Source organism: Chiloscyllium plagiosum, chromosome 22 (assembly GCF_004010195.1).
Source record: "Chiloscyllium plagiosum isolate BGI_BamShark_2017 chromosome 22, ASM401019v2, whole genome shotgun sequence".
NCBI lineage: Eukaryota > Metazoa > Chordata > Chondrichthyes > Orectolobiformes > Hemiscylliidae > Chiloscyllium > Chiloscyllium plagiosum.
Genome location: NC_057731.1, coordinates 56,754,081 through 56,778,086, shown reverse-complemented (window position 1 = coordinate 56,778,086; position 24,006 = coordinate 56,754,081). Strand labels below are relative to the sequence as shown.

The 24,006-nt window shown below is 39.2% G+C and overlaps 1 protein-coding gene across 5 annotated transcripts in view; it reads left to right on the top strand.

Annotated features, from left to right (window-relative positions):
- Positions 1-24,006, top strand: part of shoc2 (SHOC2 leucine rich repeat scaffold protein) — a 141,450-nt gene that overhangs the window by 42,115 nt on the left and 75,329 nt on the right. For all 5 annotated transcript variants that reach the window (XM_043713094.1, XM_043713090.1, XM_043713089.1 and 2 more), the window contains one exon: positions 18,394-19,346. In XM_043713094.1, coding sequence (XP_043569029.1) covers positions 18,647-19,346 — 700 coding nt within the window. In that variant the 5' untranslated portion in view covers positions 18,394-18,646. The remainder of the gene's footprint in view (positions 1-18,393; positions 19,347-24,006) is intronic.

Genomic DNA, 24,006 nt, shown 5'->3' with positions numbered 1-24,006 from the left:
AGGCTGAGGGGTGACCTTATAGAGGTTTACAAAATTATGAGGGGTGTGGATAGGATAAATAGGCAAAGTCTTTTCCCTAGGATCGGTGAGTCCAGAACTAGAGGGCATAGGTTTAGGGTGAGATGGGAACGATATAAAAGAGACCTCAGGGGCAACTTTTTCACGCAGAGGGTGGTATGTGTATGGAATGAGCTGCCAGACGAAGTGGTGGCGGCTGGTACAATTGCAACTTTTAAGAGGCATTTGGATGTGTATATGAATAGGAAGGGTTTGGAGGGATATGGGCCAGGTGCTGGCAGGTGGGACGAGATCGGGTTGGGATATCGGTCCAACCTGTCCATGCTGACCAGAAGGGTCTGTTTCCATGCTGTACATCTCTATGATTCTATGACTCTCAGTCCAATATGACTCTTGAGAATTTCTTTTTCCATTTTGTTTCAGATTTCCAGCATTTGGAAATATTTTCCTTTATTCGATGTATGTCATGTCCAGGTAGAACATAGAAATTAGGAGCAGGAATAAGACTATAGTTGATCTAATTACTCCATCTTTTATCTGTTCTTGATAATCTTTTACTGTCTTGCTTATTATGAGATTTGTGGTTGACACCATTCAATTGTTCAGCATCCTAAAAGGGAATTACCCTCCTGTCAATCTGTCCTTGGCAAAGGCCTTGATAATTGATTTGGATTAAACACTTTGGAGCAGTTAATTCTGGTACAAATCTCATTTTCTCCATTGTTAAAGAGCTGAAGATGGCTATACACTTGCCGTGACTTAGATCTCTGAATTATGAGATTAGTCTAGTAGGGATCATGGTGTTGAAGGCAAAGCTGTAGTTGATGAGTAAGAACCTGAGATAGATGTCCTTGTTATTCAGATGTTCCAGGGTTGAGTGCAGGGCAAGGGAAGTGGTGGCTGCTGTGGACCTGTTAAGCCAGAAGGCAAATTGCAAAGGATCGAGGCCGGCTGAAAGGCGAGAGTTGATGTGGGCTGAAAATGTGTTGCTGGAAAAGTGCCGCAGGTCAGGCAGCATCCAAGGAGCGGAGAATCGACGTTTCAGGAATGAAGGCTCAGGCCCAAAATGTTGATTCTCCTGCTCCTTGGATGCTGCCTGACCTGCTGCGCTTTTCCAGCAACACATTTTCAGCTCTGATCTCCAGCATCTGCAGTCCTCACTTTCTCCTAGAGTTGATGTGGGCCAGCTTCTCAACACGTCATCATTATGGAGGTGGTAGTCATTGAGGCATGTTGCATGCGATTCCTTTTTTGTACGGGGAATGTTGGTGTTCTTGAAATAGGCAGGGACTTTGGATTGCAGCAAGGAGAGTATGACGGTGTCAGCGAATGCCTCTGCCATCTGGTCTGCACAGGACCTGAGTGCATACTTGGGACTCTGACTCGGCCCGTCACTTTCCTCGGATTTACTCTCCGGAAAACCGATCTGACATCTGCAGTGGTGACTGGGAACAGGTGCGCCGAGAGCTGTCTGTACAGGTGACACCACTCCACTGACATTTTGCTCGAACTGACATAGAAAGCATTTGAGCGCATCAGGGAGGGATGTGTTTTTGTGTGCTCGTTTGTTCTGCTTCATTTTGTATTCCATTAGGTTGTGTAGGCCTTGTCACAGACAGTGGGTGTCCGTATGGTTAGTTTGGGCCTCTAATATTGGTCTGGTACTGCCTTTTGGCGTCTCTAATGCTTTTGTGGCGATCATATCTGCACCTTCTGTCTAGGTTTGGGTCATCTGACTTGAATGCTGCATGCATTCCTGGTTCACCCAAGGTTTTTGGTTAGGGGAACATATGGATTGACCTCTTTGCCATGCAGTCCTTGACGTACTTCCTAATGAAGTCCAATACTGTGGTGGTGAAATCATCTCTGTTGTCTGTTGAATTCTTGGAGAAGCAATTGTCTTGCCTATGTGCCAGTGGTTTGAAACTTGCACTAATGCTTTGAGCTCCTCCTAGCTGACATGTTTATCTGTAATGTAAGTAATCTATTGGATATAATTGCCAAAACAGAAGTTAGTGAAGTTACATATTCTCCAAGGCATTTAGAATCTGTATTTCTTGTTTTGCTGCTCTGTTCCTGTTAATGGTTTGACATAAGTTCTCGTGACATGAAACTTTCAAATAGATAGTTTCTAGGTCTAAGCAGGAAACCTGACTGGGAAAATGCTCTTGTTTTTATCACACTTAATGCCCAAAACAACCCTGTCATAATTTTATAATGCTTTTAATGTAGAAAATTGTCCAAAGATACTTCATAGAAATATAGAAGCAGGAGTACACCAGTCAGCCCTTCAAACCTGCTCTGCCATTGATTATCATCATGACTGATCATTCATAGCCTGTTTCCGCTTTACCCCTATATATGCATTGGTCTCCGTGGCTCCAAGTGCTATTTCCAACTCCTTGAAATCACACCAATCTTTGGTATTGACTGCTTTCTGTGACAGCAAATTCCACAGGCTCACCACTACCTCGATGAAGAAATTTCTCCTCATCTCAGTCCTGAATGTTTTACTCCATATCCTTTGATTCTGACCCCTGGTTTTGGACTCCCTGGTATTGGGAACATTCTTTCTGCATCCCTCTTGAAATTTTATGGATTTCTATGTGATCCTGCCTCAGTCTTCTGAACTCTAGAAAATATTAGCCTAACCAATTCAATCTCTCCTCATACGTCTGATCTGCTGTACCAAGATTAGTAAACCTTCCCTGCACTCCCTTAATAGCAAGAACATGTTTTCTTCTGATGAGATGACCAAAGTTGCGCACACTATCAGGGTTGAAGGGCTTATACCTGAAACATGGTTTCTTCTGCTCCCCGAATGCTGCCTGACCAGCTGTGCATTTCCAGCACCCCACACTCGACTGTGATCTCCAGCATCTGCAGTCCCCACTTTCTCCTCTAGCTTCAGCAAAACATCCTGTTCCTGTACTCAAATCCTTTCTCAATGAAGGAAGGCACAGAATGTGTGAATGTCATACTGTACACAAGAACCAAATATGTGAAGGGAAACTCATCAATAAAACAAACTTAAGCACTCAGAATAAGGTAGGTGAATTAATAGCACAAATTGAGGTAAATGAATATAATCTTGTAGTCATGACAGAAATCTTCTGGCAAGTAGATCAAAATTGAGAACTTAACATTCAGGGACTTTTGACCTTCTAGAGAGACAGGGATGGATAAGGTGGTAGGGTAACACTCTTAATAAGAAATGAAATCAGTGCAGTTGAGAGAGATTATCTAGACTGGATGATGTAGTGTCCATTTAGATGGAGGTTAAGAACAAAAACAAATGGAAGAAAACTTAGCCTGAGGGGTGGAAGTTTTTTTTGTGGTAGTGTCCAGGTTCAAGTCCTACCTGTTCCAGATGTCATAGAATCGTAGAATCACTACAATGTGGAAACAGGCCCTTTAGCCCTGCAAGTCCACACCGACCCTCTGAAGAGTATCCCAACCAAACCAATTCCCCTTTACTCTACACTTTCCCCGATGAATGCACCTAATCTACACATCCTGGAAACCGGGCAATTTAGCATGACCAATGCACTTAACCTGCACATGTTTGGATTGTGGGAGGAAACCGAAGCACCTGGAGGAAATCCATGCAGACACAGGGAGAATGTGCAAACCCCACACAGTCAGTCAGCCGAGGGTGGAATCGAACCCTGGTTCTTGGCACTGTGAGGCAATAGTGCTAACTACTGAGCCAGTGTGCCACCTGTGTGTAATAACATCTTTAAACAAGTTGATTCAAAAATACTGTTGGCACAATGATAGTATCCCTACCTCTCATTATGTTATGAACTGATTTATAAGACCATAAGGATGTTGTGAAACTTGACAGGGTTCAGAAAAGATTTACAAGGATTTTGCCAGGATTGGAGGGTTTAAGCCTCAGGGAGAGGCTGAATAGGCTGCGGCTGTTTTCCCTGGAGCGCAAGAGGCTGAGGGGTGACCTTATCGAGATTTATAAATTCATGAAGGGCATGGATAGGGTGAGTAATCAAGGTCTTTTCTCTGGGGTAGCGGAGTCCAAAACTAGGGGTCATCGATTTAAGGTGAGAGGGCAAAGATTTAAAAGAGACCTAAGGGGCACCGTTTTCATGTAGAGGGTGTTGCATGTTTGGAATGAGCTGCCAGATGAAGTAGTAGAGGCTGGTACAATTACAACATTTAAAAGGCATCTGGATGGGTACATGAGTAGGAAGGGTTTTGTGGCCAAATACTGGCAAATGGGGCTAAATTTATTTCTGCTATCTGGTCGATATGAATGAGTTGGACCAGGAGGTCTGTTTCCATGCTGTACATCTCTATGACTCTTAAGTAGACCATTTACCCCACTGACTAGCTCCACCATTCAATGAGATCATAGCTCATAATCCTCAACTCCACTTTGTCGTTTTCTCATAACCCATGATTCCCTTACTGGTTAGTATATTCAAGGCTGAGTAGCAGGTTTTTTAATGATCTAGCCTGTATAGCTTTCTGTAATAAAGAATTCCTACAAATTCCTTATCTTTTGTCTTAAATAAGCAGCCTCCTCTTTTGATATTCTGCCCACTGGTCCTAGACTCTCCCACATGGGAAAACAACCATTCCACATGTATTCTGTCAAGCCCCTAAAAAACTTGTATGGTTCAATCGTGTCACCTCTTAATCATGTATATTCCAATGAATGCAGGCCCAATCTACTCAGCCTCTCTTCAGAAGACAGTCCTTCCTTATCTGGTTTCAGCCTAGTGAAACTTCTTTCGACTGCCTCCTGTGCCAGTATATGTTCCCTTGGATATGGGGCACAAAACTGTTCAGTATTCCAACTGTAAGCTGACTAGTGCTTTGTACGGTTTTACCAAAGCATCCCTACTTTTATACTTCATTCTTTTTGAAATAATGACCATCATTCTATTTGTCCTGCCAATTACCCACTGAATGAGGATGCTGACTTTTTATGATTCATGGATAAGGACTCCCAAATCTTTCTGCTGGAGCTTTATCCAGTCTTTTTCCATTTCTTCCTGCCAAAGTTATCTCTCATATTTCTACATTATATTCTATCTGTTAGGTTTTTGCCTTTCTATATCCCAATTTTTTTCTCTGGAGCTTTAGAGGTTGAGGGGTGACCTTATAGAAGTTTATAAAACCATAGGCAAAGATGATGTGCATAGCAAAGGTCTCCTCTCTAAGATGGGAGAGTTCAAAACTATGGGGTGAGAAGGGAATGCTTTAAAAAGGACTTGAGGGGTAACCTTTTTTTTTATACCGTGTTTGGGGCGAGGGATGAACTGCCAGAGAAAGTGGTGAATCCAGGTATAGTTACAATGTTTAAAAGGCATTTGGATAAGTACATGATTTGGAAACATTTGGAGGGATGTAGGCCAAGCACATGCAAGTGGGACTAGTTTAGTTTGAAACATGGTCATGTGGACAAGTTGGACCAAAAGGTTTGTATCCATGCTGCATGACTGCAGAGTCAGACTCTGTGCTGTTCTCACTACTTACCTTCCCACCTAATGTTATTTCATCTGCAAACCTGGTTGTAGTATGTTCTATTTTCATCATCCAAGTCATTAATATATACTGTAAATTATTGTGGCTCCAGTATGGATCCCTGTGACACTCCACTAGTTCCGGTTGCTAGCCTGCAGGTGCCCCCCTTTTCCCAACTCTGTCATCTGTTGGTTTGCCAATCCTGTCTCCATACTAATACACAATCACTAATACTGTGGGTTCTTATCATATTAAATAGCCTTGTATGTGACACCTTATTAAACACCTTGTGGAAATCCACATTTACAATATTACATCTGTGGAGGAATTTTGGCTCCTGTTTTCAGTTTTCCTGTGTTTGTTAAAACGCTGCCATTACGTTAGGGCAGGCAGTCTCCTCTCTGGAATTCCGCTCTTTTATCTCTATTTGGATTGAGATATAATGATGCCTGCAGCTGACTCTGAGTTGCTGTGGTCAACTTTGCTAGAATTAGGAAAATCCAACCTTGGGTTTTTGAGTACCTGTTAGCTACTGATATCTGAAGCCATTAATATCTGCTTTAGCAAATCTCCAAATGTTTATCTGTTTCTAGGGTTTAATACTGAAATGACTGTAAAAACATTTGTTGATTGCATATTGTCAATTGGTTGTGGCTTTGGAGGCTATAGATGTTTCGGTAACTTTTGGATGGAAACCTCAATGCTAACTTTATGGAATGGGACTGTTAGGTGGTGCTGTGTGCTCGTACAATTATTGTGCTTTGCTTGTTTTGCTTCACTGCTTGCAATGCATTTGTTGCCACTATGTGTGAAATATTTTCAGCACAGAAATAGACTGCTCAGTACAGTACAGATAGTCTGCTATATGGGCAATTTGTTTTTTTTTGTGGGGTTTCGTCCTTAATTTAGGGGGAGATGATGCCTAGTGGTATTATCACTGGACAGTTAATCCAGAGATCGAGGCAATGTTCTCGGGGACCCAGGTTCAAATGCTGCCATGGCAGGTGGTAGAATTTGAAATTTAAAAAAAACTGGAATTAAGAGTCCAATGCTGACCATGAATCCATTGTTGATTGTCAAGAAAAAAAACCCATCTGAATCACTAATGTCCTTTAGGGAAGGAATCTGCCATCCTTACCTGGTCTGACCTACATGTGACTGCAGACCCACAGTAATGTGGTTGACTGTTAACTGCCTTCTGGGCAAGTAGGGATGGGTAATAAATGCTGGCCCAGCCAGTGATGCCCACATCCCATGAATGAATTTTTTAAAATACAGCTTTGAAAGAATTTCTTGAGTGATTTGTGACAATTGCATGGGTTTTGGAGCTGATTATTAACGTGTCAATTGTGCAGTGTGCACAAAAACCAGCCAGGGCTTTAGACATTGTCTGGTGCTCTCAATTTCATAATTTATGCTGTGGAATGAAGTTTAAATAACCAGTGACAATATATAGTTGCAAGTGCAAAGTTGCTGAAAGGAGATTTTTGTTTATGGTATATCCCAGAATTCTGACAACCCACAGCTTCAAAAGATCTTCCAATTAAAATGATCTACAAGTTATGTCCCCTTTATATCACATCGATTGTTCCTGTTTTGTCATGCATGATTTGAAGTGTGTCTCTATTGTAATTTGGAGATGTCGGTGTTGCCTGGGGTGTACAAAATTAAAAATCACACACCAGGTTATAGTCCAACAGGTTTAATTGGAAGCACACTAGCTTTCGGAGCGGCGCTCCTTCATCAGGTGATAGTGGAGAACTCGATCGTAACACAGAATTTATAGCAAAAATGTAGTGATGTAACTGAAATTATACATTGAAAAATTGATTGTTAAGCCTTTCATCTGTTAGAATAGTGAGTTTCACTTCTTTCATGTGTAAATCACAAAACCTTTTTTTTAAAGTTGCATTCTTGGGTTAGCTGTTAACAATGGTGATAGCTAGACAATATGTTGAAGGTGTTGGCCCCCTGTGTTCTCTGTCTATGCCCTGATGTTTAGATTGATTCGAATCTAAAAAGTGAGATAACAGAGTTTTACATAAATTCATGCAGTTTTTGAGCTCAGAGTTCAATATAACTCTGCTAGTATAAATTGACCCCACAAAATATGTGTGCATATGGGTCTTTGCCTGTGTGTGTGTGTGTGTCTGTCTGGGGTGGGGGTTGTGAGTGTGAGAAAGTGTGTGTGTGTGTGTTGTGTAGTGCAATGGTGATCACTTGTAATGTGACATGAACCCAAGGTCCTGGTTGAGGCCCTCCCTATGGGTACCAAACTTAGCTATCAGCCTCTGCATGGCCACTTTTCGCTGCTGCCTGTCCCGAAGTCCACCTTAGAGGATGGTCACCCGAAGTTCCGAGGCTGAATGTCCTGGACCACTGAAGTGTCACGACACTATGGATTTCTTACAGAAACTCATCACCCACGAACCAGTCGAACCGGGAACATTCCTTGTCACTATGAACGTTTCCGCACTCTACACCAGCATCCCCCACAATGATGGCATCGCTGCAACAGCCTCAGTACTCAACACCAACAACTGCCAGTCTCCAAACACCATCCTACAACTCATCCGCTTTATCCTCGATCACAATGTCTTCACCTTTGACAACCAGTTCTTCATCCAGACACACGGAACAGCCATGGTGACCAAATTTGAACCCCAATACACTTTCTCACACTCACGACCCCCACCCCAGACAGACAGACAAAGACCCACATGCGCACATATTTTGTGGGGTGAATTTGTACTTGCAGTGTTACATTGTACTTTGCTCAAAAACTGCATGCATTTTTGTAAAACTCTGATTCTAATCTAAAAGGTGAGATAACAATCTAAACATTATGGCATAGACAGAGAACACAGGGCTAACACCTTCAACATATTGTCTAGCTATCACCATTGTTAACAGCTAACCCGAGAATGCAACTTTTTAAAAAAAGGTTTTGTGATTTACACATGAAAGAAGTGAAACTATCACTGTATTCTAACAGATGAAATGCTTAACAGACAATCAATTTTTCAATGTATAATTTCAGTTACATCACACTGTAAATTTTTGCTATAAATTCTGTGTTATGATCGAGTCCTCCACTATCATCTGATGAAGGAGCGTCGCTCCGAAAGCTAGTGTGCTTCCAATTAAACCTGTTGGACTATAACCTGGTGTTGTGTGTCTATTGTAGTTATTATATTTACATTTGCTGATTAATAAAAGCCTGTAGTATTACCACAGGATTATCACAGTTAAATTTAGTTCCACTTTCAGAACCATGTTCTCACAAATTAAAAAAAAATTCAAAGGAAAGCTTTTTTTGAGTTCAGTGCAAAATGATTACATTTTTGTGTGGTCTGCTGATATTAATGCATGTTTTTGATGTTTGGAAGTATCATATCAATTCAAATTTATTTAATCTAAAATGTAATTCATTCTTCCACCCTTATTGGCCAAGAGATTTTTTTTAACTGTTATGCTTTGTAATTGTTGTTCAAACATTTTATTCTGTGTAAAAGAGATTTGTTGATTAAGCATTGACAAATGGCAGAGAACAACAAACAAAGCGACAGAACCTTAGGCAGAAAGATAGCCTTTAAAGGTTGCTACATCAAAGGTGATTTTTCTTCTGATCTGTCAAAGTTGTTGTGCATGTTGTTCTATTATATTTTTCTGTGAAGAATATAACGTTTTAAGCAGAGCATGTTTCGGAAAATAGTTAAAACGTAATGAGTGAAATATCAATCTGTCAATTTGAAAATGAAAACAATATTTGAGGATTGTTTGTTGTACACTGCTTAACTGGCGCTGTCAGCCTATGGGTGGCCTAAGCTTTGTAGTGTGCTGGGAAAGTTTATGCTCTGTGGTAATGACCTTTAGCCTGTTCTGCTGGAGCGCCAAGTGTATTCGTTTCCAATAGCATTGCATGTATAAAGGCTATTATAAATAACTGAGGCACCCATTCAAAGTATTAAAGTACATTATGGGATATTGATTTCTTTTAAATGAAATGCACAGAACATTATTTTAGAATTGGTGATTTTCCTTCCAAATCATCAGAAGTTGGGATATTGTTATAATGTTGTAGTACCTTGTTACGATCTAACAAATACCCATTGAAAGGGAAGGATTTATTCTTTTAAATGTCTAACTACATGGATAAAGTATTTTTTTTGAAAAGTTTCATTGTGCCAAAAAATTGATTTCAGTTAAATAACACAAGTGCAGAATCATTTTTACTTTATAAAGTGATCTTTGAAGACTGATTTGAAGTGATTACAAGAGGTTGACTTGTGCATTTTTAGCATTGTCAACAGTTTTATAAAAAGAAGTTGTAAAAACTGAGTGGGCCATTATAAGTCTGTTTGTTTTGGGTATTTTTTGCTCTAGGGAATTGGACACTTTTTCTCTCTGTTTCGGAATGTTTGGATTTTCAGTGTGGATTCATAGATTGTGTATGCATATGTAAATATATACTGCATAGCACACGCTGAATGCATATAAAGTGTGGACCAACTGAAATGTGAGCAAGCGCAAGGGTTTGAAACCTATGTGAGACTTTGAGATTGTAGTTTGGTGAGTTACAGGATTAATTCTCTTTTTTTAGAAGTGCCATCTTTCTAAAGAGGAGTTGAACATTCACAGAATGCTGGAAAAATTTAGGAGATTTGGCAGCATCTGTGGAGAGAAGAACAGCTCATGTTTTGAGTCTGCTGTGACTCTTCAGAAAAGTTGAGCATCTGTCATTTTTGGGGTATTAGAAGGGTGCTAAGATCCCATGGCACCTTTTATTTTGAAACTTTGTGTGCTCTGTGTCCTCTCTCAACCCATACCATGCACAAGAGAAGGTTTTGAAGTGTTCTAAGGATGCTGCTACTGTCCTAACGAATGTTGTAACTGCCTGCTTAGTCAGTGTGTTTTGGGCCATTTTTTTCCATTTTCCAAACCAAATTTCCTTTTGCAAGAAGATGCATGGCAAACTTTTGCTTCGTTCTTTCATCTACTGGAAAATAGCTAATACAATATAGAACATAGAACGTTACAGCGCAGTACAGGCCCTTCGGCCCTCGATGTTGCGCTGACCTGTGAAAATAATCTGATGCCCATCTAACCTACGCCATTCCATTATTATCCAAATGTATGTCCAGTGCCCATTTAAATGCCCCTAGCGTCGGTGAGTCTACTACTTTTGCAGGCAGGTCATTCTATGCCCCTACTACTGTGTGAAGAAACTACCCCTGATATCTGTCCTAAATCAATCACTCCCCAATTTAAAGCTATGTCCCCTCGTGTTAGCCTTCACCATCCAAGGAAAAAGGCTCTCACCGTCTACCTTGTCTTAATCCTTTGATTATCTTATACGTCTTAATTTAAGTAATCTCTCAACCTTCTTCTCTCCAACAAAAACCGTCTCCGTTCCCTCAGCCTTTCCTCATAAGACTTTCCTTTCACCAGGAAACATCCTAGTAAATCTCCTCTGAACCCTTTCCAAAGCTTCCACATGCTTCCTATAATGCCATGACCAGAACTGTACGCAATACTCCAGGTGCGGCCTGACCAATGTTTTGTACAGCTGAAGCATGACCTTATGGCTCTGAAACGCAATTCCCCTACCAATAAACGCCAACACACCATATGCCATCTACACTGGCAAGAATCTTACCATTAGCCCAGTACTCTGCATTCCTGCTATTTCTTCCAAAATGAACTACCTCACATTTTTTCACATTAACCTCCAATTGCCACTCCTCAGCCCAGTTCTGTGTCTTATCTATGCCCCTCTGTAACCCACAACATCCTTCGGCACTATCCACAGCTCTGCCTACCTTAGTGTCATCTGCAAATTTACTAACCCATCCTCCTATGCCCATCTCCAGATCCTTTATAAAAATGACGAACAGCAGTGGCCCAAACAGATCCTTGCGGCACACCACTGGTAACTGAGCTCCAGGATGAACATTTCCCATTAACCACCACCCTCTGTCATCTTTCAGCTAACCAATGTCTGATCCAAACTGCTAAATCACCTTCAATCCCAAAACTCTGTATTTTGTGCAGTAGCCTACTGTGTGGAACCTTATCAAATGCCTTACTGAAGTCCATATACACCACATCAATTGCTTTACCTTCATCCACCTGTTTTGTCACCTTCTCGAAGAACTCAATAAGGCTAGTGAGTCACGACCTACTCTTCACAAAACGGTGTTGACTATCCCTAATCAAATTATTCCTTTCCAGATGATTATAAATCCTATCCCTTATAACTTTTTCCAACACCTTACCCACAACTGAAGTAAGGCTCACTGGTCTATAAATTACCAGGGTTGTCCTGACTCCCCTTCTTAAACAAGGGAACAACATTTGCTATCCTCCAGTCTTCTGGCATTACTACTGTCGACAATGGTGACATAAAGATCGAAGCCAAAACTCTGTAGTCTCCTCCCAGACTTCCCAGAGAATCTGAAGATAAGACCTCTGGGTCGGATGGGATTTATCAATTTTCAGATCTTCCAAAATTGCTAAAACCTCCTTTGTCAACCTCAATCCCATTTAATCTAACACCTGGCTGGGTTCATTCCCCAGTATTAAATCCAATGTGCCCTCGCCCCTTGTTGGCCTGTCTACATACTGTGTCAGAAAATCTTCCTGCACACATTGAGCAAAAACTGACCCATCTAAACTACTTGAACTATAGTATTCCCAGTCAATATTGGGGAAGTTAAAGTCCCCCATAACAACTACCTTTCACTCTTGCTCCTATCAAGAATCATCTTTGCTATCCTATCTTCTTAGATCCATGGAACAATTGAGGCCTGTAGAAAACTCCCAACAGGGTGACCTCTCCTTTCCTGTTTGTAACCTCAGCCCAAACTAGCTCAGTGGATGAGTCCTCAAACATTCTCTCAGCTGCTGTGATACTACCCTTGATTAATAATGCTGTCTCCCCCCACCCAAAACCCCAAGTCATCTCTGTTCTTGCTGAAACATTTAAATATTGGAATCTGCAACAATCATTCCTGTCCCTCCTCTAGCCATCTCTCAGAAATGGCCACAACATCAAAATCCCAGGTACCAGCCCTTGCTGCACGTTCACCCACCTTATACCAGATGCTCCTGGCATTGAAGTACACACATATCAAACCACCATCACGATTGCCAGTATGTCCTTCACGACCTTGTAAACCTATCCCTGACCTCACTAATCTCACTACCCTCAACCTCCTGTACATTGGAACTACAATTCAGGTCCCAGCCCCCTGCTGCAATAATTTAAACCCTCCAAAGAGCATTAGCAAATCCCTCCCCCCTACCCAGGATATTGGTACCCCTCTGCTCCCCCTCCAGTATCCCAAAAACACGATCAGAGACATCACGTGCTCTGGCACCTGGGAGGCAACAAATCAATCATGAGTCTCTCTCGTTACCACAAAACCTCCTATCTGTTCCCCTAACTGTGGAGTCTGCAATGTCTAAAGCTCTGCTCCTCTTCCTCCTCCCCCTCTGAGTAACAAGGACAGACTCTGCACCAGAGACCTGTGCCCAACTGCTTACCCCTGGTAAGTCAACCCCCCTTTCCCCCCAACATTATCCAAAATGGTATAGTTGTTTTTGAGGGAATCACCACAGAAGATCCCTGCACTGCCTGCCAGTTCCCTTTCCTACCCCTGACGGTAACCCATCTGCCTCCTTCATGTGGAGGAACTACCTTCCTGTAACTCCTCAATAACCCCCTCCGCCTCCTGAATGATCCGAAGTTCATCCAGCTCCAGCTCCGGTTCCATAAAACTGTTCTCGAAGAGCTGGAGTTGGGTGCACTTCCCACAAATGAAGTCAGCAGGCACATAGGAGGTGGCTGTTACCTCCCACATACTGCAGGAGGAACATTCAACTGCCATCACCTCCATTCTCACTATTCCAAATTCCCAAATAAACACCTGAAAAAATGAAACACAAAAGACGACACTTACCACCTTACCAACCGAGGCAGATAACTTATTTTTGGTTTGAGGCGGAGGATGGGTGGGAGACACTACCTGAATAGTGGTTCGGGTAAAGCAACTGTCTAAATATGCAACCTCGCCACCTCTCCAACAGCCTCCTGCTTGACACTCCCGCACTTCCTGCTGGAACAACAATGGCCTATGATAATACAAAATTAATTTGGAATACTCTGTGACCACATAAGAGGGAAGTTTATTTCATTAGATTTAGCTGGATACCACTTTGCAGAGGTGAAAATGCAATATGTTAATCCAGTGCATAATCCATGTGCTGTGCTGTTGAGGATTTGTAACTGCAACTAACTTGAAACAGTGAACTCGCATACGAATTAAGGAATTGTAATTTTCAAACTGCTTATTCTTAAACTTCAAACATATGACAAAAACAATCTAAAGTAAAATATGCTTCCCTTGTTTTTCATTCTGTTGACTAAAATGGTATTAACACTAGAGTGAGTAATCTGATTTATATCGTTGTGGTTGCACCAATTACACGAGTTATTGCTTGCAGTGTTTAATACATCACAACTCTTAGTTTTATCTGATCATTTGAAATCAGCCAAGACTTGATTTTTGTTTTTTTGCAGCTATGAAAGCCGTGTTCTTTTCTGAACTAACTTTTTTTGAGACTTCTTTGTCCCTAAAGAAGTATTTGATTTGATATAGTGTTTATCCCGCAGATGAAAAAACTACATATAACTAATGAGAAAGTAATTCATGCTAGCGTAACTTACCTTGCATGTTGGAAAAGCACTGGTTATATATACAATGTGCTGCTTGTGTTGATCATCTTATAGCTTCGGTTCATTCAAGTGTTATACTGTATAGCTCTAAATGGTCTTCAGATATAAGTTTGGAATGAAAAAGCTAAACTCGAATAAACTTAAAGCTGGATATTTTTCATGAGTATATACTCGTTATTGAGTCTGCTCTACCACTTGAAAATGTTACTCAACCTCATTCTCTGCCTTCTCTCTATAGCCTTTGAATCATTTAAAGTCATTAAAAATGCAAATGATTTCCTCTTTTCTTTATCCTCTTTTGTTCTCCTGTTTCTTTTCATTTTGCTAACTTCTACTCACCTTTATTTTGTTTTTAAAAGCTGTACGTAACTTTAGTTGGACCATATATTCCTTACAAAATCAGAAATAGTTGTAGAATGTTTAAAAGAAACCAGAGAATACTCTTCCATTTGAGAAAAATGTAAAATTGATGTGTTCCATGAAATACTCTTAATCTATCTGCCACATGTAAAAAGAAAAGCAGGTTAACAACTGGGCTTTGCTGCTGACATTTCATTCTCTTGGGAGCTGAGCAATGAGTGGACATCATTGATGGGAATCGTGCTCTGTATTGGGGTGATGTGTAATGTTTTGAGTAGGCAGTGTCAAGTAGAAACAATGTATAAGTTCAATAACTGCTATGTGTCACTGATTGTTGAGATGAAAGACAAAACCAAGTTCTCTTTCCTTTTTTGCAAAAGCCAGCTAGGCTTAAATAACATGTTCCAAAAACAGGTTTAATTACTTGAGTATCATAACTTATGAACAAAAAAGTTTAGATGTTCCCAAACGGCAAACTATATGCAATAAATACAACTGCAAAATGGAACTGATAGCATTCTGTAGCAGAAAAGTGCTCCTTGTTTATTTTCAAATTTGAGACAGTGGTGGATACTGCATGTATATGCAGGTTCAGTTAGTCTGTGGAGCTGAGAATGCAGCAAAGGTAAATTGTTTGTTGCATGCTTGAAATCTTGTATTTGTGCAAACAATCTTTAAAAAGACAGTTATTGCTGTCAGGGTCTAGGACAGGAAAACGTCTCAAGTTAGATTATGCAAACTATTAATGATTAAAATCAAGTTATCTGAAGTGCATTTGTTTGAGATGGGTTCAAGTTGCAGCTTCGATGTTTGCAGCAGTGTGCATTAGGGATGTACACGCCGGCTCTATGCTTTCTTAATGGAAGTCAAATGGTAGATCACTTATGCAATAGAGTGAACACGCACTCTAGCCTTTGACCAAAACAAAGCTTTCGCATGTAAAATTAGGAAAGCTATGTGTTATGAATCAATTTTACTGTACTATTTGACAAAAGTAGGAATCAGCATTATTACATACCAGAGATCAGAATAAAATTCTAAAATAAAAATCTATTTGTTTACAGATCAGCATTACCAATAAACTTGCATAATAGTTCCAAGAAAAGGAAACATATGCCATAATTTTGAGAATTGTAGACAGAATTAATCTCTATGCTATTCAATTACTTAAACAAATGGTATCATATGGAAAATGTTGATTAATATAAACAAAAACGCACATTGAAGAAATCCAGCAGAACTGGTAGCATCTATGAAGAGAAAACAGTTAAAATTTCGAGTCCAGTTGTCCTTCTGAAGAAGTTTCTTCACCGATTTCTTTCTTTGTTGTTTTAGATCTGCAGCGTCAGTAATTATTGTAATGTATTTTTTAATACTTTGGCTACAGACCATCATGCACTAAAGCCCAGACCATTTTCATATGAATTTTAAAAGAAAAGGTTCATTGTGAGATGGTACAAAACTCAATGCTTTTGACAAATACTTGAAATTAAACAATCCAAATGTTATATTTGAAATCTGGGTGTCACTGGTTATGTCAATATTGATTGCCCATCCTGGTATACCGTTGAGAAGGTGATGTTGAATTGCATTCTTGAATAGCTGCAGTCTTCGGGGTGTAAGTACCCATATTGCTGTCATCAAGGGAGGTGCATTTTCAAGATTTTGTGTTAAGTAGTGAATAAACTTGCTGTTGTTTTGGAGGTGTGGTATTTGTTCAATGTTCAAGTCAACATTGCAAATTGAAAAAAGCAGCTTACTGTGTTAAACTGAAGCTCGTCTCCTATCCACATCATTCCCTTCGCTAAAGCTAATTTGCTTTGTGACTCTTCCCTTTATTCATGAATTAAGGCAGGCTAGTGAGGTTTTAAGTTCTTATGAGGCATATAAAAATTGGGTCACTGGTTTCATTAGAACAGTAAAGGCTGAGTAGATTTGATAGTGTTCAATGTTAAGAGGATTTGATAAAATGAAGTGATCTATTTCTACAGTTCAGTGATTTGAAACTGGAGATCATGAGTTTAAATTAAGGGAGTGATTTGGGAGAAACTGTTGTATGTAAAGGTGTATTTGAGATATGGAGTCGTCAGCCAGCGATTTGAGCAGTGAAAATAGAATTTATAATAGCTTTTACAGTGTAGACAAATATTTGAGAAAAGAAATCAAGGTTTGGGAGCAGGAACTATTTGGATAACTCTTTCGTGGTATGTTTATAGAGCTCAATAGTGACAAACTGTTGCATTGCCACTTTTAAGTGTTGTGAAACTGTGGGATGTTTATGCATTTTTTTATTATTTGTTGTAAACTTGGATTTCTGTCTGGAATCTGACTTATCCGGTAGTGACATTAGCTGGGATTGTGACCAGTGGTCGTCTTATCTCTAAATTACTTGTGAATTAATTGAATGCTAAAGTATGATATAAAATCATTACATTGTGATTTGACTAGTGACGGAAATGTTAGAACTAAATTGGTGACTTTGTTAAAAATCTGTCAACACCAGGTTATAGTCCAACAGGTTTAATTGAAAGCACTAGTTTTTGGAGCATTGCTCCTTCATGGTCACCTGATGAAGGAGCAGCGCTCTGAAAGCTAGTGCTTTCAAATAAACCTGTTAGACTATAACCTGGTGTTGTGATTTTAATTTTGTCTACTCCATTCCAACACTGACTCCTCCAAGTCATGGTGGCTTTGTTTGGCTTTGCTGTCTTTTCAGTCAGAATGGTTTTGAGATTAAAAAGAAACCATTGAGACAGAACTTCATATATGTACATCAATCATTAGCCTTGACCTTGTACATCACGTTGCTTTTGGAAAGAGAATTTATAGTACAAGTGTCCTCCAAATAATTAGATGAAACTTTTCATTGAGTGTACTAGCTTCAGTTTTGTAAAGCTGCGCATGTAACTTTATGTGTAAACTTGAAGATTTGAGGGCAGAGGGAAATACAATTATGCAAACTAGAAACTGTTAATCTGATCCTGGGATTTTTAACATTTTTACCATGATAATTGAGAGGCAAAGGGCCAACATTCCTTGTGCTAGATGTTGCTGGAAAGAGTAGAAGTTTACTCAGCGAGTCGTGAGTTCATGGAATGCCCTGCCAGTAGCAGTGGTGGACTCTCCCTCATTATGGGCATTTAAGCGGGCATTGGATAGGCATATGGAGGATAGTGGGCTAGTGTAGGTTAGGTGGGCTTGGATCGGCGCAACATCGAGGGCCAAAGGGCCTGTACTGCGCTGTATTCTTCTATGTTCTAAGTATATCCAATTTGGGAAATTGTAATATGTGCTTGTAGGTTTGTGTGTTAAGAATGGGACTCTGCATGGAAACATTACGACATACCATTTCCTTTCTTATGAGTTTTTTTGGAAATATTTATTGTTTTCATTCTTGTATTAAACACCGTACACTACAGAGTCTGAATTCTGACGATATTTGATTCCCAAACCTGTCTAGCTTCTGCTCAAGAGTGAATGTTGGGCATTAAAACATCGACTGTTCATATTTACCATGTCTCATTTCCTGTTGATTTTTAAGTTTTTTTTTAATGCTCCGTCGCATTAGTATACAAAAATAATTGACTTTTTTTGGGTTTACCTGGGTGCCTTTGTTATAGGCGCAGGGCAAGGAACTAAAGGGTTTTGGGTGGTGAAATAAAATATTGGTCAATAAAACCATTGAGATACAGAATCTGAAATTAGAAAGTAATGAATTTACATTCGGATTCATGGTTGCTTTGCTGAAACTTACTTTAATCATATTTTATCCTTTTTTATTACAGAAATACCTTTATCGACATGCATTTTACGAGTTACTAGAGATGTTCAGCATGTGGACAGCACCTGTTTTCCAGGCTAAAAGTGGAGATTGTATCCATTAATGACAAATGTGCAGTTTGGTAACATATCAGACTACTTGGTCTATTTTACTTGGTTTCCAAAAACATTTTAAATACAACCCATCTAACCTTTTGGAGATAAGAATTTGCTCTGTGTTTTTGTAAACAATAGCAGGGTATTTATTTTGAGGCCACAATGAGCGGTACACTAGGAAAAGAAAAAGAATGCAAAGAAAAGGACCCTAAAGTTTCATTGGGAAAAGACAGAGAAAGAGATCCAAAAGCTTCTGGTGGCTTTGGGAAAGATAGTAAAGAGAAAGAATCCAAGACCAAAGGGAAAGATGCCAAAGAGGGAAAAAAAGAATCCAGTGGAGTACAACCAGGTGTGCAATTCCAAGTGGACAATACAATAAAACGGCCAAATCCAGCACCAGGGCGGAAAAAATCAAGCAATGCTGAAGTGGTTAAAGAGTTAAACAAGTGTCGTGAAGAGAATGCAATGCGTTTGGACTTGGCGAAAAGATCTATTCACATTCTTCCAACGTCAATCAAGGAATTGACCCAATTAACTGAGCTTTATTTGTACAGTAACAAATTGCAGTGTTTGCCTGTAGAACTTGGTAGCCTTGTGAACTTGGTCACTCTGGCACTAAGTGAAAATTCACTTACAAGTTTGCCTGACTCTCTCGATAACTTGAAGAAATTGCGAATGCTTGATCTACGGCATAACAAACTTCGAGAAATCCCTACAGTAGTATACAAACTGATTTCCCTCACTACTCTGTATCTGCGGTTTAACCGTATAACTACTGTGGAGAAGGATATCAAAAATCTATCCAAACTTACAATGCTGAGTATCCGTGAGAACAAAATTAAACAGCTCCCTGCTGAAATAGGTAAGTGTGTTCTGGTTATTGTCTGTATGTCCAATATAATTCAACATCCTTTCCTTGCAGGCTGATTTGAAGTTATTATTATGGCATCATCATTTGCAAGAGTTGGTCAGTTATTGATCTATTTATGTATAACTGTACAGTTTTACAATTGAAGTGATATCCAAAACCCTAAATGCAAGTTCATTTTTCCCCCACTTGCCATCATCTGAAAATTGTTATCAGGTGCAATCTCATATTGGACATCTATTATTTAGTTGTGAAAACTGTGAAATTCCGCAAGGGATGAAATTCTTTGATTATACGACATTGAGAGGCTCATAATTGATCACAAGGCTGTAATTCTTACTGGCTTCAGATTATATTCCTAATAGCAAGAATCAAGGCCAAGCTTGTTCTCACCTGAGCTGTGAGAATGGATTACTTCATGTTGGCGAGCCTGTGAGTTGGATTCAAGAAGTCTCTGGAGAGAAGGTTAAGATAATTTGAGAGAGAGTTTGGAATTGAAATTAGTAGAAGACATAAAGTCTAGCTTCTTAACTCTTCAGGGAAAAACTTGAATGTTTAAGCATATTTTTTATTGAAGGATGCTTCTTCCATTTTATTGTCAATTTTTCTTAAATTGTTATCACAGTAGGCTTGTGATATAAAGCTTCAAATGAAGGAAGTATGCCTACATTTGAAATAGTAATGCTATGTATAATATGTACAAAATATTGGTAGTATTGGCATCATAGCATTGCAGTAGAGCTAATAATGCAATCAGTAAAACCATACTGCTGCTTTTAAAAACAATTGATAACTGTAGCATAATTTTTGCTATACATTCTTAAGAATGAACTTTGTACAATACCCTCATTTCAATATTATTACAAACTACTAAAGCATCAATTCAGGAAAAAAAGTAAGATGCAGAATTTTTTAATTTTTAATTTGAATCATTGCAGCTGCACAGGTGGTAACTTTGACTTTAAATTTGGTATTCATAAATGTTCGCACTTTGGTTAAGGACAGGAAATTATTAGAGATGTTGATTTAATGGTTATTTGCTTCCCTTGAGCTGTGTTTGACGTGTTGCAATTCAAGTTTGAACATAAGCATTATATTTTATGGTCTTAAGATCAGTTCATAAATTTTCATTTAAGTATTGACTGCAGTAGAAGCAAATGAAACTACAGATCCCATGTTTCTGTCTTTGAATCCTCGCATAATCCAAATACCTCTATTCAGCAGTTATCAGTCCTAACTATTCAAACTATGAATTCATTTTGAACTGTATACTAACTCTGTACAAATGGAGTATTAACTCCTCATTTTTTTTAAACAGACCCACTTGAAGTAGGTGACAACCTAACTGTTGTAATTAAAGTTTTTGAACAGGTGCAAAAAGTATCATCATACAGACACAAATTTGGATTCAGGAGGCTATTTGGCTGTTAAATTCATACTGCACATCATCATCCCATAACTCTGCAATGTCTATTCTGTATATAAATCATTAAAAATATTTTGTCTCATTCAAAATGAGGTTAAAAGATTACTTTGAGCCCAGATATAAACTTGGTTTGTATCATTTTAGTTTAGAAGGTTCAAAATGATTGAATCAAGGCTTTTACCACTGAAGTTATTAAAATTTTCCCTCTGGTGGGTGAATGCAAAAATATTGTCAAACCATTTAGGAGTAAAACCGTGAAGGGCCTGATGAAAGAGCAGCACTCCGAAAGCTAGTGCTTCCAAATAAACCTGTTGGACTATACCTGGTGTTGTGTGATTTTTAACTTTGTCCACCCCATTCAAACACCGGCACTTCCAAGTCATGGGAGACAAGAGTGTGTATTTTAAAAAGGAGTAAACCTGTGATTATGTTTATCTTTTAAAGAATGACCAGTTTGGGTGTGTTACATTTTGCATTTAATGGAAATAGATTTACTCTTCAAACCTTTTCGTTTGTCATCACCTAGGATAGAAGTGTCTGCATGTTTGTGCTGTTACTGATATTATATATTGAATGTGAACAGTGGCTTACCCTGGTTGGCACCTGAGTCAAGAGTATTCATATCCATATAACTATTAAGGCATGGTTAGTAAGATACTGTGTATCACTGTTACTTAAGTTGCTATTGATTGGAATTTTTTAAATGTATTGCTGAGTTAATATTTTGTTTAGGGGATGTAAGAAGTTTTGGAACTTTAAACTGAAATGCAATTTGGACTGCCATAACACATACCAGGTAGTAAATCAAGTGCTGCACATTTTTTGAGCTAGCCAATGCAGTAATGCTTTTAGAAGCTTTGAGAGGCAGAGTTTGAGACCAGGGGTTACCATGATTGTCTTAAATTGAGAGAATTCTACCTGACACCAGCCCCCAATTGGTTAAATTGCTTTGTTTTTAAAAAGCTGCCAGGAGCAGCCGGAGAAACAGAGTTGCAGAACCTCTGGACAGAGACCTTCCATTCATCCATTTTTAAAAGGTGTTGGGGGCAAAAGAAAAACCATGAAAACTTAAAACGAAAAGCCCCTTACCCGATGAATTAAAGAACTACTATATTGCCCGAGACGTGACTTGGTAAAATTAAAAGAACTAAGAAAATAAATTTTCAACTTCTGATTTGAACTTAACTTTGGAATTTTATTTACCTGTCTTTATTCTTTGCCACCCAACTTTTGCCTGTCTAATTCTAATGGAATCTGTGTTTAGTTAGGGCTTTGAAGGGGTACAGTTTAAGTTGCATAGATTAGGCATCCTTTCTGTTCTGTCTTTTGTTAAAATTGTGAGTGAATAAATAGTTATTTTACAATCTCTAGAGAAACTTTGCTTTTGTCCTGAGCAGTAGTCAGTTAGGCAATTTAGTCGTTGGGTGTCTTGGGATTTTATGGATTCTGTGACAGCTTGTGATAAGCTGATTATTGGTGGAATCTTTTTAGTTAAATTGTGATAGCTGAGATTTCCTCAAGGCATATAACTTTATCAATTAACTAATTGTCAGTTAACTCGTTCTTTGTCACAGAAATGGATCAGTATAATGTCACAGTATAATGGGCGTTGAACCTTATTTAATGTCCCATCATACCCAAGCATTTTGAATACTAGGAATTGCTTACCATTTTTGTGGTTTATGTTGGACATTTGATATGGAGCATAGAGAAATATGAGCCTATGCAAAACTTGGGCTTTCATCCAAAACCTCATTTTCTATTCTACTGAGACTTGATTGAAGCTGTGCTTCACCATACTTGTGGTCTAGACAAGGAAGCGTATTGTGCATATGCAGTTTTGTTATCTTAAGATCATTCATTTTGCTGGAATATTTTTTGTATCTTTTCTTTTGGAGACCTGTGCACTTTGAGTTAATTATTTTAAATGTAAGTCTGAATTCTATTTCATTTCCTCAGTCGGTTAAGTGTGGATGATTCGTTGGTACGTTGCTGCCTTTGCAGGACACTCTCTTAGCACTAGAGAAGACAGCTATACATAGGTGTTACCAAATTTACATATTTTGCTGTCAGCTGTAACTGAAATGGGCCATTAGCTGATGCTGCTTAATCCAGGAATTTATCAACCAAACTGCTTAATTATTTGAAGACTACAATTATAATTTAAGCTAAACTGTATCTCAGTTACTGAAATCAGAAGGGTTTGTGTAAATCATGCGAAGGAAATAAATCTAGAATTTAAACAGAATTTTAATTATATTAGTCTTGTCATTGTTTAGGTAAAATGCACATGAAGCATTGATGTTTTCCATATGCTTTTAAAAGATGAAAAGTATTAATAAATGTTTGAAAAGAGCAAATGCAGTACAAATAGCGGTGGAAGTACTGCAGTTGAAGGTGAAGTAGAGGAAGTGATACAACAAGCCAGAGTTGGAAGTGAGGTGTGGACCACCATACGGTTCTGGAGAGAATGAAGAAGGTAAGAGAAAGCATGTCAGTGGAAGGATTTTGAATTCTTTGCATTATTTTAGAGTGTAAAGAATCAGTGTGATGGTTCCTTTTTGAAAGAAAGGGAGGAAGGAAAAGACCAGGAAATTACAGGCCACCAGAATATATCTGCATTTGGAGACGCACAGGCAATCAAGGACAATCAGTATGGATTTGTTAAGAGAAGGTTGTGTTTGACAAATACTATGGAATTTTTTCAGGAGGTAACCTGGATAAGGTCCCTTAGATCAGACTGGTCAATAAAGTTAAAAGCCATAGGATCCAAGGCAAAGTGGTACATTTGATCCAAAATTGGCTGAGGCAGGAAGTAGCATGTGATAGTAAAGGGATGCTTCTGTGAGTGGAAGTCTGTTTCCAGTGGGATTCTGTAGCATTACATAGAACAGAGATCATAGAACAATACAGCACAGAACAGGCCCTTCGGTCCACGATGTTGTGCTGAACATTTGTCCTAGCTTAAGCACCCATCCATGTACCTATCCAATTGCCGCTTAAAGGTCACCAAAGATTCTGACTCTACCACTCCCACAGGCAGCGCATTCCATGCCCCCACCACTCTCTGGGTAAAGAACCCACCCCTGACATCTCCCCTATATCTTCCACCCTTCACCTTAAATTTATGTCCCCTTGTAACATTCTGTTGTACCCGGGGAAAAAGTTTCTGACTGTCTACTCTATCTATTCCTCTGATCATCTTATAAACCACTATCAAGTCACCCC